Source organism: Acipenser ruthenus, chromosome 11 (genome assembly GCF_902713425.1).
Source record: "Acipenser ruthenus chromosome 11, fAciRut3.2 maternal haplotype, whole genome shotgun sequence".
NCBI classification, from domain to species: Eukaryota; Metazoa; Chordata; class Actinopteri; order Acipenseriformes; family Acipenseridae; genus Acipenser; species Acipenser ruthenus.
In genome coordinates, this window is record NC_081199.1 from 32476738 (window position 1) to 32493365 (window position 16628).

At 37.8% G+C, this 16628-nt stretch overlaps 2 protein-coding genes across 4 annotated transcripts; one reads left to right on the forward strand and one right to left on the reverse strand.

The window, feature by feature from the left end:
- Positions 1-128: 128 nt before the first annotated feature.
- Positions 129-11709, forward strand: fastkd1 (FAST kinase domains 1). Of its 3 annotated transcripts, none has more exons than XM_034044720.3 (15): positions 129-610; positions 1224-1716; positions 2303-2371; positions 2799-2924; positions 3414-3812; positions 4398-4508; positions 5541-5672; positions 6237-6723; positions 6824-6938; positions 7257-7385; positions 7514-7645; positions 8178-8291; positions 9612-9746; positions 10085-10199; positions 11227-11709. In XM_034044720.3, the coding sequence occupies exons 2-14, from the start codon at positions 1382-1384 to the stop codon at positions 10153-10155; spliced, it is 2355 nt and encodes a 784-aa protein (XP_033900611.3). In that variant the 5' UTR covers positions 129-610; positions 1224-1381; the 3' UTR covers positions 10156-10199; positions 11227-11709. The 3 variants fall into 3 exon arrangements, with proteins under 3 accessions (XP_033900611.3, XP_033900610.3, XP_033900612.3); XM_034044719.3 differs by having other exon boundaries at positions 135-610; positions 9612-9756; XM_034044721.3 differs by lacking the exon at positions 129-610 and having other exon boundaries at positions 1675-1716; positions 2303-2375; positions 9612-9756.
- LOC117426767 (kelch-like protein 41) lies at positions 11710-15584 on the reverse strand. Its single transcript, XM_034044722.3, has 6 exons — positions 14475-15584; positions 13846-14003; positions 13397-13504; positions 13027-13212; positions 12628-12774; positions 11710-12082 (listed from the first exon to the last, which is right to left on the reverse strand). Exons 1-6 carry the CDS (start codon positions 15582-15584, stop codon positions 11971-11973), a joined length of 1821 nt encoding a protein of 606 aa, XP_033900613.3. The 3' UTR covers positions 11710-11970.
- Between the last annotated feature and the right edge of the window lie 1044 nt (positions 15585-16628).

Here is a 16628-nt window from a genome sequence, read left to right on the forward strand (position 1 = left end):
CAATTCAAGCCTTAAGGTAATGTTTTGTGGGATCCGTGTATACTAGTAGGACTATGGTAAACTGAGGGCGTAAGGTAAGGGATTATCAACAATTTTCAACTTGTTTTTATATATGGCTGTAATAAAAACACTTTCCTGAGACCCATTGTCTATAGAATTTAAATGTTTTAAGCTATTTTCTTTGAATTTTCTTATTGGTTCAGATATCGGTATATGCATTCAAGCGTTACGGGCGATATAAATATACTCAAAATATAGAGGATCCCTAAATGGCAGTTACGTGAACAGGCCGTTTTCTTACGCAACTGAACACTTTCCTTCCTGTACAGTTGTAGGTTGCAGTATGAATGGAATTTCATTTTTGGTTACACTTAATGTAATAAACCTATGTAACACAGCTGATACATTAACCGATTAGTTAAAATACATGTAATTTACAAGGCTTTTTTTTGTATCCCGACTGTAACATTTCAAGGGATAGTTAAACACGTGGGATACGGGCACACACACACACAGAGACATTCGCAATCCAGCACAGTACTGTGAAAGTCAAACTCAGCCAGGCCTGTGCTGTTAAACCAAATGATCTCTCTGTCATGAACTACTGAAGGTAATTATGTTTTGTTAATTGTAAATTAGATAATTTAGGAAACGCAATATTGTATATAATTTAATAACAAAAAAAACAACATTTGTCTACTAGCCAAGCATCGCATTGTTGTACAAGTTAGTTATGCCCATACTGTAGTTCAGACCTACTGATGTTTAAAATGCTTATATAGCCTATTGCCTTTTCCCCTATCTACTGTGTTCATTTACATTTCTTAGCAGACGCCCTGGATAAGGGCGTCTGCTAAGAAATAAATAATAATAATAATAATAATAATAATAATAATAATAATAATAATAATAATAATAATAATAAATAATAAAATAAATAAGTAAGCAAGTAAATAAAAAAAGACAGCCTCCCGTTGTCGGACGTTATATATTTTATAATATTTAACACTTCAATGAATTTGAATGTTTTGCAGTTTTTAAAGTGGTACACACAGTCGAAAAATATTCGGTGCTGTGAAGCATTAAATTCAACATTCTGTTTTTACAATGGAATTGTGAAAGAGAGAGAAAAAAGCAGGCTATTTGAAAGCAGGCTGTGTTTCTTCACGAGTCGTCTGGTCACCCAATCATAGTCAAACATTTATTTTTCCTCTTCCTTGCAGATACCTTCCAGTACGACTAAATTGTTGTTGGTTTATATGCTGTCAGATTGAAACACAAAAACTTCCGCCTTCAAACCTCAAAGCCTAAATAATGAGGACTTATCAATCCGTTTTCTATTCATACGCATACGTAGCGTGCTGTTGACGCTTTTCCTGGAATGTTTCGGCTGAGGAGTTTGTGCCAAGCCTCAAGGAGGCTGCTCCACTCTCGGGCGGCGGGCAGTGATCAGCTGCTGGACCAGCTGGGTACCTGCACAAGTGAAGATCAAGTGTTTGATATTGTGGGAAAGAACAAAGCCAAACTCTCGGAGAAGCACGTGGGCTGTGCAATGAGCTTGCTGTGGCAGTTTCAGAAGGAGAAGCCAGAGATGCTGCGGACAGTTGAATTTGTAAGAACTCACCCACAGTTCCTCACCTTGCGTGTGCTGGCTGAAAATAAGATTCAGCTTCTGGATGACGACACGCTAGTGGACCTCCTTTACAGTGTACTGAGGTAAAAAAAAAAAAAAAAAAAAAAACCACAGGATTGCTATACAGCTTAAGTATTGTTATTTATTTATTAGCACACGCCCTTATCCAGGGCGACTTACAATTGTTACAAGATATCACATTATTATTTATGTATTTATTATTAATTTCTTAGCAGATGCCCTTATCCAGAGCGACTTACAATTGTTACAAGATATCACATTATACAGATATCACATTATTTTTTACATACAATTACCCATTTATACAGTTGGGTTTTTACTGGAGCAATCTAGGTAAAGTACCTTGCTCAAGGGTACAGCAGCAGTGTCCCCCACCTGGGATTGAACCCACGACCCTCCGGTCAAGAGTCCAGAGCCCTGAGCCCTAACCACTACTCCACACTGCTGCCCGTAATGGTTTTAGCTTGTACTGTAAACACGTTCGACCACTTAGTGCCACTTGCTTACTAAACTAAAGTGTTTAAGCCTTCCTAGCAGTAAATTAAGATGTGCATATAGTCATTTGCATTAATAGTGTAGCTCTCCTGGTATTTACTTGTTGGTACATGTTGAATATTGTAATATACCTAAACGTTTGTTTCAATAAAGGTTACATGTGGAACCTTATGATTCCCTGGTTCAAGAATTGGTCACAGAGGCATGGATACGAATAGAAAAGTAGGTAAATACTTTTTAACAATATTGAGTTTGTTAAATTTGACAGGTTTGGTGGTAGTTGTATGGTGTTACTGAGTTTCAGTGTTTTGTGAGTCTAGTCAGTCCATGAATGTACAGTACGTGAATGTAACCCACAAGACACGAATTTGGGTGTCTTGTTTGACATAAGCAGACCTTTTTCTAATTATACAATTGGACCCAAAGGAGAAAGCTTTAACGTCTGGTAAGGCCCACCTTGCACAGTTAAATCTCCAGCCAATTGCAAGGGCCTTACCACACAGTAAAGTCAGGGCCCTAGTCCACTGTTTTTGGCTTAACTTTCAAGTAAATAAATGTATGCAAATACCAAAATAATAATGTTGTATTAATCTTTTTAAACTGGCAACTACAATTTTAATTAAAAAATCCTTTTACTTTCATTTTACAGATTCAGTATGTCCACACTTTCAAAGTTCGCTGTATGCATAAATGACCAGCACATGCAGCACAGTACTCTAATGGGTAAAATCACTGATATTGTGAGCCAGAAACTAGACTCTGTGCAGGATGCCAGGTAAATATCAAGACAGCATGCTTTTAGCTTTTTAGTACAGACAGTGGTATAGCTTCCAATAGCCACATATTTTCTTTACACCGTTCAAATGCCTGCTGTAAAGATGCTGAAACTCATATTGGCTAGAATAAAACTAGCACACTCACTTTGACAGCCTGAATTTCTTCACGAGTTAACAAAAGCGAAGTGGTCGACTTGGTTTGATGTTGCTTGTCACTAGGGAAAAGCCTCAATTTCAAAAGCCATAAGGTGAATCTACTAGGAGTCATTTGATTAATATACATATTTGGGTTGGGTATTCTTATTGAGGCTAGTAGTTATCTTATTTTTCAGAAAACAATGTAAGGTTCTGCTTTCAGTTCATGGACAAGGCAGATATGCTCCAATGTGAGGTTATTTTAAACCTCTAGCAGTGATTTATTTGTCTGTAGTAAAAGAAAAACATTACTGTATGTAAATCTCTGTAATGTGTTATGTATGTCTGTGCAGAGTCCTTTCCACGCTGATGATAAGTGTGTCGCCCCTTGCCTCTCCGCGGCTCCGGGACAGATTGATAGAAAAGGCTGAGTCCCTCCTAGACACCATGGATCAATCCCGCTTCAATAACACCCGGAGAGTCGTCCAGTTCCTCCGTAACGTCAAGTACAGTTACAGGCCCTTGCTGGAAAAATGCAACAGGGTCTTTCTTCTCAATCTAAAAGATCTGGACGCAGAAAATTTTAGCATTATCCTCGGCCTCTATCAGTCTCTCCAATTCAATAACTGTGACTTTCGACTGGCTGCTAAACAGAGGCTAACTGAGCTTATCGACACCTGCACTGATCCTGTTAGTTTTACCAAACTCTTCGCTGCACTTGGGCCTATGGCTGCACAGGAGACCAGGGAACGGTACAGTAAAAATATTAAAAGGGGGGGGGTGGAGAAATGAGATCCAAATGAAGTTTATTTATTTATTTATTTTTTTTTCTTGTGCTGAAAGTATTGTAGTGTGCACGGGGGAAGGCAGCAGTAGGGATGGTAGGTGACGTAATCACACACAAAGACATAAGCCCGATATACGCTCCTTACAAAGGAGCAAGCTCTTTTGTACAGCGGTATCGGCGCTATGCTTTAGTGCGAGAGGTCCCGGGTTCGTGCTCACCCTCCGCCTGTGTGTGGATTGCCTCGCCCTGTGTGATGCGCCTGCCTGCGGGAACCAAGATCGCTACAGTATTTACAAATACAGTACTCTTAAATAACATTTCTTGATCAGTCGTTTATTTGAAAAGAGCCCATAGTGTGCTTTAAGTTTTTATTGGTGAGCAGTTATTCTGTTTTGTTTTTTTGTTTTTTTTGTTGCCTTAACATGCCCAAAATGTTGGTTCCTGACTCCCACAACTACACCTTACCAGAGGATTCAGAAACCAATTTGTTACTGTGAAAAGATTAATTATATGTATACCATTGCCTCGGCTAAACCATTTTTTTTTTCAGACTGGAAAGTGCTGCATTATTACTGGCTGAGGAGCTAAATTGTCAGCAGGCTCTAGCAGTAGTAGAGACCATGGAGGAAATGGAATGCAGAAACCCACAGCTAATTAACAAGTAAAAGCATTATATTATTAAAGCAGCTTTGCAATGGGATATTGGGCTTGTGCATGTTTTAAATGTGTATGGCTAGACTTAACACGTTTCAAAATAGCTTCCCAGGATCCTGTAGAATTGGTCAAGTCCTAACTAATGCTTTATTTTATTTTTTATTTTTATTTTTTTACTTTTATTAAGCTATTACTAGTCCTCATTTTTCTTGTGATTTCTTGAAATATCTGCATATTTATATTGTATAACTTACCGTCTGCTAAGAAATAAATAATAATAATAATAATGTTAAATATCTCAGTTATTGATATATAAGCAATTGCAAAAATAGTTCTGCAGAATCTCCTGAACTGAGCTTGTTCCTTGGTACTTCAAGGTTACTGTAATGGGACTTGGTTCTTATTTTTCCTCCTGTAAAACAGAAAGTTTAAAATAATAATAGATTGATACATAAAATCAGGATTCAAAAGCTAATCAAAAAAATGAGTTTTTAACCTCGACTTAAAAACATTAAGTGACTCTGCTTCTCTGATGTCGGATGGCAATCTATTCCACAATCTTGGTGCGTTATAGCTAAATGCTCTTTCACCCTTTCTCTTGGTCTTATTCTTTGGAACAAGCAAAAGACTGGAGTCAGCTGACCTTAGAGCACGGACAGGTGCATATGGGCACAGGAGTTCTTTTAGATAGTCAGGAGCCAGACCATTGAGTGCCTTGTAAGTCAGCAGCAAGACCTTAAAATCTATTCTAAAACGTACTGGAAGCCAGTGAAGTGCAGCCAGTACTGGAGTTATGTGCTCTCTTTTTGTTTGTTCTGTGTTCTACTTAGCACCCTGGCAGCTGCATTTTGAACAAGCTTGAGTTATGTGGTCATCTTCATTCAGGGGTTAAATAATTCAACTTCTACATAGGGTAGCATCTGCAACTACCTGTCTCCCACCCACCCATAGTTACCAACTATGTCATATATTTTTGGAGTACAATAAAATTGCTGTTTTTGTTCTTTTTATAGTGCATAATATATTGTTTTCACTACAGAGTTGCAGCATTTTTCTACAAGAATTTAAATGCATATAAACCTGTGGAGATAGCAAGATTGACCCAAGCCCTGATACTACTTCACTGTCAGAACCCAGAGCTGTTCACAAAGCTGAGAAGTTTGCTGGTGAGGTAAATGATGTGTTTTCTCATATAGCAGCAGTTATTGTCAGGCTCTTGGATTTTTATGGATAAAACTAGAAAATCGGTTGCATCCCTTCTGCTGTTCCCTTAAATGTTCATTACACCCCCGATACATGATGGTTGGATTGCAAAGAACTCGGCACTGAGCAACACCTAACCATGTAAGGTATTGAAAACGCTCTGATGGAAATAAGACTCCCATTGCATAGCACTTTGATCCATTCCATGCTTTACTGTGGGGACATTTATACACACCGGGGTTTGTAACCTATATACTGTGTCTAAATAGCCTCAAAATAAAATCTAGAATGGATCAAATTGCTATGCAATGGGAGTCTTATTTCCATCCCTTAAACCCATAATAAAGATGGTGGTCTTCCTGCGGCAAGCCACTAAAACCATGTGGCACCTTATTCCGATACAGATTATACATGCTATAGAACAAATAACATTTTTGCAGTTCTACTTTACTGTTTTCCCTAAATATAATGAAAAGTTGTATCAGGTTCACTTTTTATCTATTCTGAGATCCACTGTTGTTTTGTATTCCAGGTACTTGCAGGTCAGTGTTGTACCTTACGAGGTGACCATGTTGACCCGGGTCCTCTCCATGCTTCCCTCCCCTCGGGTGGATGAGGTGGTGACCTCCCGAGTAGACGCTGTCTTGCCACAGTGTAACCTGAGCGATTTAAACGCTTTTGCCGTGGCCATTGCCAAGTGGGTTCGGAACGACCCCTCCTATCGGCACACCACCTCCAGCGTTTATGTGAAACTGCTGCAGAAGCTGAACAGATGTGGCCTGGACAGGCTGCAGAAAGCCGACAGTCTGGACCTGCTCTTAGAGGAGCTCAAGTACACCTCCGGAGAGTGGTTTGAAGAGATGCTTCTCGAGGAAACGATAGTCACTTTTCAGAGGTTAATAGATCAGGTGACGTGGACTAATGTGCCCGAGCTTGCCCTTTTCTTAACAAGAACCAACCATCTCTGTACCCCGCTGCTTGACAAAATCGCCAGTGTGACTCTTGGACACATTGATAAGGTTTGAAATGGTCTCTTCATTCATTGCAACATATTGCTGGTATATTTGTGCTCATGAAGGGTGCATTTTGTGCTCTGTAACATTCTGTCTCTTTCATCAGATTCATTATTCAGCAACGTACGCCACACTCCTGCCCTTCGCTGTGCTGGACTATGATCCACCCCAGGGTGATGAGTTTTTCGAGACCTGTATTCAGCGCTTCAAACCTCACTTAAGTAAGCTGTGGGTGCAGTGGATACTAGAACAGAAGGGAGAGTAGTACAAACACAATATCAGACAGATATGATGAATCAGTAGGCCTACAGCATATCCCAGCAGGGACAGTGAGCTACGAGCTGTGTTCCAGTTCTCTGCTTTGTTTGAGAGGAGTGTAATTGGAAATGTTGCTTTAGCATTCCCCCTATTACACAAATTAATAATTTGTTTGTGTCTGAACATCCATTATCAGAAGTGTTTGGAAAATACAGTTCAATTTTTGCTATCGGTGCATTACACAAAGACAAAACTCTGAACATAATTTTCTGTTATCTTAGGTTCATTTGATCCCCACCTGTTGGTGCTGCTGGCATACTCTCTGGCTGTTGCAGACTGTTTCCCAGAGGAATTAATAAGAACCATTTTCAATGTGGATTTCCTTTCTAAGCTGGATGCTCAGCTTGAAAGTAAGTAGACGGCGCAGTAAAATAAAACAGACAATGCTTTTTGAATGCACACAATTCAGTTGGCAGGCACAGCTCACCGTACAAAACCCACTTCCCATTTATAAATTGTCTGAATTTTTCAATGATAGCTCTTCCTGATGCCTTGAACATGCGAATCAGATTACGGCTGATGGAGCTAAATAGAGCCGTCTGCCTGGAATGCCCAGAATTTCAGGTCCCTTGGTTCCATGACAGATTCTGCCAGCAGCTGCAAAGGAAAGGTAAGTGTCCCTTAACATCTACTGTATAAAAATCTGATTTAGATTTAATACTCACACAGTGTGATAACAAATAAGAAATACGGAGAGATTACAGGTATCTCAAATTGATAAGGGTTTGGTCAGTGCTAGGGTTGGGGAAATACAAAGTAATGATACTTAACGGTTAGTAAGAGCCTTTAGAAGTCAGATTATTATGAAAGACTAGTCCCCCCAGAACCTGATTAGCCCTGTCATTTTAGGTTATTTTAGTTTTACTGCATATTCTACCATTAAGTGTTTTATAGTCATAGATGAACTACCTTGCCTAAGGTAACATTAGATAGTTCAGGATTTGTGCAAAACAGTTACTGTGAAGGTGTCATTAATATTAATCTTTATAATCCATCAGTACAGCAATCAAACCCCCTCCCTCCTTTGAGGTGTTGGTTACCTTTGCTTTGTAATTTTGAATGCTATATAAATCCTGGAAAGCTGTGACATCTTTGTAATGTTCTTAAATGCTGAATGTTCAAGTTTTTTCCTTCTTTTTCAGGCAATGGTAATGCAAGTGCAGTCCAGCAGCAAATTCATAAAATGCTGGGGGAGATTCTGGGAGGGATTAACTATGCCAAAGTCTCTCTGCTCACGCCTTATTTCTATGCAGTAGGTAAGTTGTAGAGATGCACTTTTAATTTGCGTTAACAGACTGATCAGGGCATTTATGTGCTTCATTCGTTTAAATAATAAGCTTACTGACTTTTTCCATGGATGTTGTTTTTTTTTGTTTTAATTATGCAGCTTCTGCTACGCACGATGCATTTTACTTGATAAATTATATTTTTAGGTTCATTTCTTCATCATAATACTTCAGTAACTGTGACGGCGTTTACATGGAAAAGTCATGACGATTTTCCTCACAATGTTTTTGCTGTACTTTTCAGGAAATGCATTGCTATGCTGTTCTGAAAAGTCGGCCGTACCAATGCAGATTACTCAATTCATAGTAATTTAGGGGAGGGGATATTTTAAATGTCCATGTCTGCCTAGTAATTGGGAAAAGAATGACTGAATATCGTGAGGAGAGCTTCATGCGTTTCCATAAAGATGTAAAAAAATTAACAAGAGAAAATAATTAACTTGTTGTCGCACACATTCCAAAATTATCACGCATTACTTGTTTGTGTCTCGTTACCTTTTCAACATGCACACACACACACAAAAAGTATATAAAATAGAACTTCTACTAAGTACACGTTTTACTACTTAAAAATAGATATGTGTACCATCTAAAAGTTTTATTTAATTAAAGTAGTCTATAAATGTATGTGGAAAATGTGGGAACACGGGGGGTTCCACTACAATACAGCTCTGTTGTTCCTGGGACATCTTAAATAAAAAAATCTTAAAATAATTATAGAAAGAAAATACGACTACTACTACTACTAATAATAATAAGAGGCTAAAAGTTTGGTTAGTTGTGCTTAACAACATGCATTTATACAAACAATAATAGGCTATACGAGAGGTTTACATTTGCAGCGTCTTTTGCGTTCTTTCTTGTGTGTGTGTGTGTGTGTTTGTGTGGTTTGGTACGGCTTTGCTGAGGAATAAAGTGAGATTCCACCAGTTAAACAGGATCTTGGCTGCTGAAATCTCGTGAGACACAAGCACGATTATTGCTCCGGTTTACATGGGTTTTTACAGCTATTTGTATAGAGAGAAAGCGATTGACCCTGCCCTTACAGTCGTGCTGTTTCACAAAGTATTCGTGTGTCACACAGTCATGACTGTCAAATCGATTTTCACGTGCATCTAAACCCAGCCAATGTTAGTCTTGAAATTATATTTTTTGTGTGGTGACACAAATGTATTTAGGCATTAGGAACTGTCTGCTATACAGAAGCAACTGCTTTTTCTTTCCTTATTTATAAATGTACATAGTAATATATTCTGCAAGCTCGCAAAACATATTAACCTGTTCCAACAGATTTTGAATGTGTTCTTGATAAAAACAAAACCCCTCTTCCGTATGTGGAGCAAAGCCCCCTTCTGATAAGCGAGGGGAGGAATGTGCAGTGGGGAACAGACACCCAGTTAAAGGAAAGAAGAGAACTACCCCCAGGTGCAGAGCGGTGAGATCCCAGTCTTTAGTTTATTTATGTAGGTTTTTTTTTTTTATTGTTAATACATTTTAGTGAGCATCCTTGGCATGTGTAGGCACACAACAAACAGCTTAGCTTTCCATATTGACTAAAACAACATTTGCATAAATTTGTAAAACCTCACGTTTTCTAGCATTAGTTTTTCACCATTTTAAAGTGTATTGTTCCAAAAGTAAATTGAACAGAAGCAACTTTGGAAGATGATTACACAGATACAGACACATTTACATTTCCATTTAGGACATTAGTATTGTTGTGCAGAGGTGAGTCAGTTGTATTTTATATTTTTTATCTCCAGGGTTGCTGTGGAATTCCTTGATTCCAAATCTTTCTGTAAAAACTCCCATCACATTAAAGGAGAAGCCATGATGAGAAAGAGACACCTGGAGATTCTGGGCTATCATGTAGTTCAAGTATGTATTTGTGTAATTATATATATATATATATATATATATATATATATATATATATACAGGTAGTGAACAAAAAAATGGAAACACCAATGTAAAGTCACTTAATAGGGCGTTGGGCCACTGTGGTATCCTGCTCTGTGGAGTTCTCGCGCCCCAGGTTGAAATTTGCAGTCTATTGATCTGCAGTTGCTCGCCTGTTTTGCCTTGCACTTCAAATTAATGCACGGATATCACGATCCTGGAGTATGCGCTTCCGCCCACTGTTGCCCTTTGCTGATGATGTCTTTCCCTCGGAGTTCCATGCCGCCATCACCTTAGACACCGTTGCTCGCAACAGTCACCCCTCTTTCAAAGTCACTGAGGTCTCCTCTTGCAGCCATGCTAGCCATAATTATAGGCAACCAGGCCTGTCCAGCATTTTTATACATGACCCTAAGCATGCTGGGATGTTATTTGCTTAATTAACGCATGAGCCACACCAATGTGGAAGCCCTTGCTTTCAATATACTTGGTGTCCCTCATTTACCCAGGTGTTTCCATTTTTTTGTTCACTACCATTATATGTATGTATGTGTATATATATATATATATATATATATATATATATATAATTTACATGTATAATTTACATCTGTCACGAATGAGTTGTTAATGGCCAGCATTTTGTATGTTTGAGTATTCTGTTTATATAAAAAGTACAATATATGGAAAACAAAATATGTATATACCTAAATCAATCAGCTGAATTCAAGAAAGTACTCAATCAAGCTTCAAAGCTGCTGAACAACACAGCATAATTTGGAGAAAAAAAGTCAACAGTATTTAACATTTGTTGTAGGTGTATTGAAGTGCAATGACTACTTTACAAACGTTAAGAATTATAGATTTAAAAGTATTCCACATTTTAGACAAATAAGGTTTCTGTGCAATCAGAAATAACATCATATTCATAATGATTGGTTTTAAGTGAAATACTGTGCACTACATGATTCTCACATTATAGGAAATTATGATTTTGTTTCAACAGATTCCTCACTTTGAATGGAACTCAATGGAACTCTCAACACAGGATGCATGGAAGGAATACCTACGAAAGAAGCTATTTACAGATCATTCGTAAAGTGAATGGCATTTTAAAAAAAAAGTTTCATTATAAATAACTATTTAATATTTATATTAGATAACCATGTCAGCCTATTGCAAAATAAATATATATGCGGCCAATTGCATTGTGCTCCAATATTCTTCTGTATATTCTTTCACAAAAAAAACAGATCATAAGATAATGCAGTGCTGCTTTTTAGAATGGTACCCAATACTGTTGTTATTTACAAGTAGGCTGTTTGACATTTTGCAGAACAGTATTTGATTTTTTACATTTGACAAAAATGAATGTATAAAATGTGAATTAACTGAAAAAACTAAATTCAACATGCAATACAACCGGAGTATTCGATAAGTTAGATAAGGACGTCAGGCTAAGTGTAATAAATGGAACATTTCAAAACCATTTAATGTAATCGTTTGTTCATTTCATTTATTTAATTTCTAAACTGATGCTTCTTTTACAGTTTAAAAATGATGTGTCAGCAAGGATGTTCCTTTTAAAACCTAGAGATTATCTCGCACAGCACAAACATCAAGATGAATGTCTACAGAAGAGTTTGGAAACTAAACTAGTATGAAAAGTAACATTTAAAAAAAAGAAAATGCTCTAGTAGTGAAAATTCTGTGTTATCATTACATTGTAATTTAAAATATCAGAAGAATCTTATAATTTGGTGAGTTTGAACATATTGAGGCGCGTTGAGAGGCAGGAGGCTCCAGAGGCATAGGGGAGCTCTCTCAGAATGCCAGTCCATTCTTTCTTGTCCTCTTCAAACCTGAGGTGAAATGGAAAAATGTGTTGGTCATAGACAAATAAACATATTGAAGGGTTACATTGTAGTGGCTTATTATCATCAGCAAACATAAACCTAAACCTAAACAGGTACCAGCAGGTGGTTGTTATTGTGATAGTCTTGGTACTGCTGGCTTTTGTTCTGGAAGTGCCAAATTATTGATTTTAAACTTGCAAGATCTCCCCAGTTACAGAAGACACGTGCTGCACGTGGATGCAATAAAGAGTGGATTGTCTGCTTTTTCAGAAGTATGAGTAAGATTAAAGAAACTTTCAAGGCCATCTCCCAAACATACTCTAAAAAAATAAAGGTACATACTGTATAAAAGTCAGCAAATGACCATTATACTGTATATGTGAAGTTTGTTTAGCTGTTTGCACATACACAGTGTCATGATGAGCTGGCTGTTTCAGATGCAGGGTAAAACAAATGCAAATTGCCAATAAATGTAGACAGTTTTGCTGACACATTTTAAATATATTCTGACAAAAACAACCTCTCAAGAGTTTAAGGGAATGCAAACTTACTTCCAAACATCAGGAACTTCTGATGGTGCAAATTCTTTGTTTTCAAGCTGAACCATGGCAAGTCCTCCAATGGCATACAGTGATCCACCACTGCTAATGACATTAATGGAGCTTCTCTCCTGTGGAAATTCTGTTGTTGCCTCCCACCTGCAAAGCACATGTCAGTTATTACATACACAGTTTAATTTCTGAAGTATGCATAAAAATATCTCTGCATTTGTTTTAACATTTGAGGCATTATTCATTGTGTTCTCTTTTTAAAATGTTGACTAGAAACACTTTTTAAACTAATAATTTTCTGGATAAGGTTGGTACAGGGATACTATACTGTATGTTTCTTTACAATATGGCTTCTAGCTAAAAAAAATAGAGGTAGTGAAAAGGCTGTAAATCCCGTACTTGTTAGTGGCGATGTCATAAACTTCAGAAGCAGCAGTTAGGCCCTCTTCATTCACACCTCCAACCACAATGATTTTGCCATTGTGAACAGCAGCTCCAAACATGGCACGGGCTGATTTCATGGGAGCCAGCTCCTTCCAATCAGACTTCTTGCAATTGTAGACCAACAACTTGTTGATGGTTTTTCTAGGGAAAAATAAACGAATGTTGCATTATTTCTATTTTTAAAGTAACAATTTCTCTCTATCTAAACATATTGTAGGTCATAATACTAAAACAAATGTGTGTGTGTTATTTAACACCAATTTCCAGAATGTTACCTATGACAGCTAAGGAAACCCCATTATATCTACAATCTCCATAAACTTACTTGTCATCAGTCTTTCCTCCAATAGAGTATACCAATCCATTGTGTGAAACCACAGAGTGACCATGGACCTTTGTTGGCAACTTTTTGCTTTCACTCCATTTGAGTGACCTAAAATAAAATAAATAAATAAATAAATTTAAAGTAAATCAAACCATGTGTGAGATCTATCTTCTGCCACCAGAGGGACTAACTAAAACAGTCCTTATGTTGTCTCCAAAATAAAAGGGAACAGCAGTTTTAAAGTCCTTTTATCAAGCCGGTCAGAAAGGTGCTCAGCTATAATTCACACACATATTTTGGCATTCACCATTATAAGGGCAATTGATACAGGCTTTTCTAGCTTCATCATCAAAGAGTTGAGAGACTTTTTTTTACTGCAACCAAATATATGAAACCTTGTAGCTCTGTGACTCTCGCCACACTAATATTTTAATGATGGGTAAACTTACTCTGGATCAAAGCATAGCACTGAGTCAAGAGCTTCTTCAGTCTGGAGATCTTTGCCGCCAACTGCATATATGAGGTTATCATTTTCACCCATCCCAAATAGACATCTTGGAGAAGGCAGTGGGGGGAGGGCAATCCATTCACCAGTAAGACTCTCAAGCTGAAACACAATACAGTGTAAGTATTGAGTGAGCCTGTAATATCCTACTGTTATTTCTTACTGTATTGACAGGAACATTGTATTCTAACTTCGAGAAAGAGCTGAAGAATTTTTGAAGTGCTTTATTTAATTTGTTTTATATAATACAATATGTTCTATTATTTAAATATAGAAAATAAGTTCCCTCAGACAGATGAAGGCATGCAACATGACTGGGAGAGACACATTGACCGTCGCCAGTGACGTCTCTATTTTAATATTTTTTCTATGAATGCATTAAACCATTTTGAGTATGTATAATTTATACCACCTGTGGTCTGGCGATCAATTACAGATTGGGATTTATTTCTTTATTATATTCTGTAATTTAAGAACCCAATCTCTCTTTGGTAATTAATATTCATCCGCTTTCCATCAAATATCCTGCATTTGCATTGCATGTTAAATGGTTAGTGTACTTTGTTTTTTTACCTGGTAGAAATAGGACTGCAGAGGGATTTTTTCATTTTCTTCATCCACAAATAACCCTCCAATAACATATACTTGGTTCTTTTTGGAGATCATGCTGACATGGTTCCTAGGGATTTGTTCAGTCATGGCTGCCAGATAGCATTCATTAGCATTTGGATCATATGCCACTGCTGCTGTGTCACTGATCATCAGAACAAAGTCTTTGACAAACATGCCATATCGAGGAATGTCATTCAGGTAACCAGGCAGCAGATCTTCATCTCCTACATCGCCGTTCACAGCACCCTCTCCAGATTCATCTTTCTTTTTGCCAGTCTCAGGAAGCTTTCCAGCAAAGGCATTTTTAATGACTTGGACTGTTTTAAGAAGGTCAGGGTTGGCCTTGATAAGATCATCCTTTTCAACATGCTCTTTAAAGTATTTCTCTGGCATTAGGCGGAAGCGGATGCACTCAAAAGCTTCATTTAGACTCTTAACTCTGTTCTGTTTGTCATGTTTAGCCCACTTCATGACTGCTTCAAACACAATTTCTTCCTTCTCCACATTTAAGGCGTCATTTGCAATAATGGTCATAAGTTCATGCGACGCAAGCTCAATGAAGTCCTCTTGTTTTGATATTGTCTCAAAACGGTCAGAAATAAAATTCCGTGCTGTCAACGCCAATCTTGGGCAGTCCAGGAGAAGACCTAACCTGAAAATGGCCAGGCAGTTGTTAGGTGCAAGCCTTTTCTGCAAGTAACTTACACATACAGTGAACACTGAGGGAATCTGGAAACGGCTAGCCACAGCAAAGATTTCCTGTACATTTTCATCAGTGAGATCTATTTCAGCTGAATACAGATACTTAATGATCACATCCATTACTTTGGCATCCACATCTTCAAGGACAACCTCTTTTATATTCTCTTTACCTTCTTCTGAAAAAAAAAGCTCCCGAAAATAGGGGCTGCACGCTGCCATGATGAGTCTGTGGCAGGGTAAGCTTCTATCTCCAACTTTGAGTGTGCAATCAACAAACTTGTTCTCATCAAGGAGTTCTTTAAGGCCATCTTGTAGAAGCGTACTCTGGTATAGACGCGGTTCTTCTATCATGGTCTTTGAGGGTTCCATTCAGTGGACAAAGTGGGCTTTGGAAGGAGAAGAAGGCCGTAGCTGTTCTCGGCTCACAGGTCTGTCTGGAAAAAGGCAGATCAATGTGCAGTGCCTGGACTGGAGCCCCTGCAATTTAATCCTACCTTTCTAAATATAGATTCACACCCCAGCATGCTGGAATTCAGGTTAGCCAAATTGGAAAGGAGTTCCACTCCAGCAGCTGTCACAGAGTGAAAGCAGCAACTGTGGCCTTTGGTCACTATGGCAATAGATATAAAGCAGTTCAGACAGTCTAGAGTTTAAAACTGCATTATCACAACAGCAAATAATATATACTCTTTTTTTGTGAATAAATTAATCCTGATTCTTGTCAAGTGCTTTTTGTGTGTGAGGGATAGCCCCTGGAAGTGTACTAGTTTTTTATTTTAAATGTGTTTAAAAAGATACATCAGCCATCAACAAAAAACAAAATTAAATAAAATGTCAAGACCTGCAAGATAAAACCATCGTGGAATATTAGTGTATTTTGCATCACACTCATATAAATGCATACAAGCCTCAGAAGTTAAAAATGATGTTTCATTCCAAATTTTAGTGCCTTGTTTATCGGTGTTATAAAGGGTTTGCTGATATTAAACCACTGATTGTTGTGTGAAACATCCATAATAATAACAACAACTCTCAAAATGATTTACAGTTCAAAGCAGTTGAGAATGTGGGTGACTGACACAGCTGTGTAGTGTGTGCTTACTTTTGTGACCTTTCGTTTAAAAATAAAAACATGATGACTGCAGATTAGAGAAACTTTCGTGCAGCATTAGATCACTCACCCATCAAAGGTTGAATTCATATGACAATGAATTTTAATTTAAGGACGTACATTCAGTGTTATTCCATTTAGCAGCTTGTTTCTATGTAAGGGGTGGCATCCTGGTGAATTAGAGGAACAGCTGCTAAAACAACAGCTGCAACATTGATTTAACCATTTTTAGAACAGTAGCAAAACTCTGGTTGATATGTAAATAGCTGCGGCATCATTATTCTTCAAGCTGTTAAAGAATC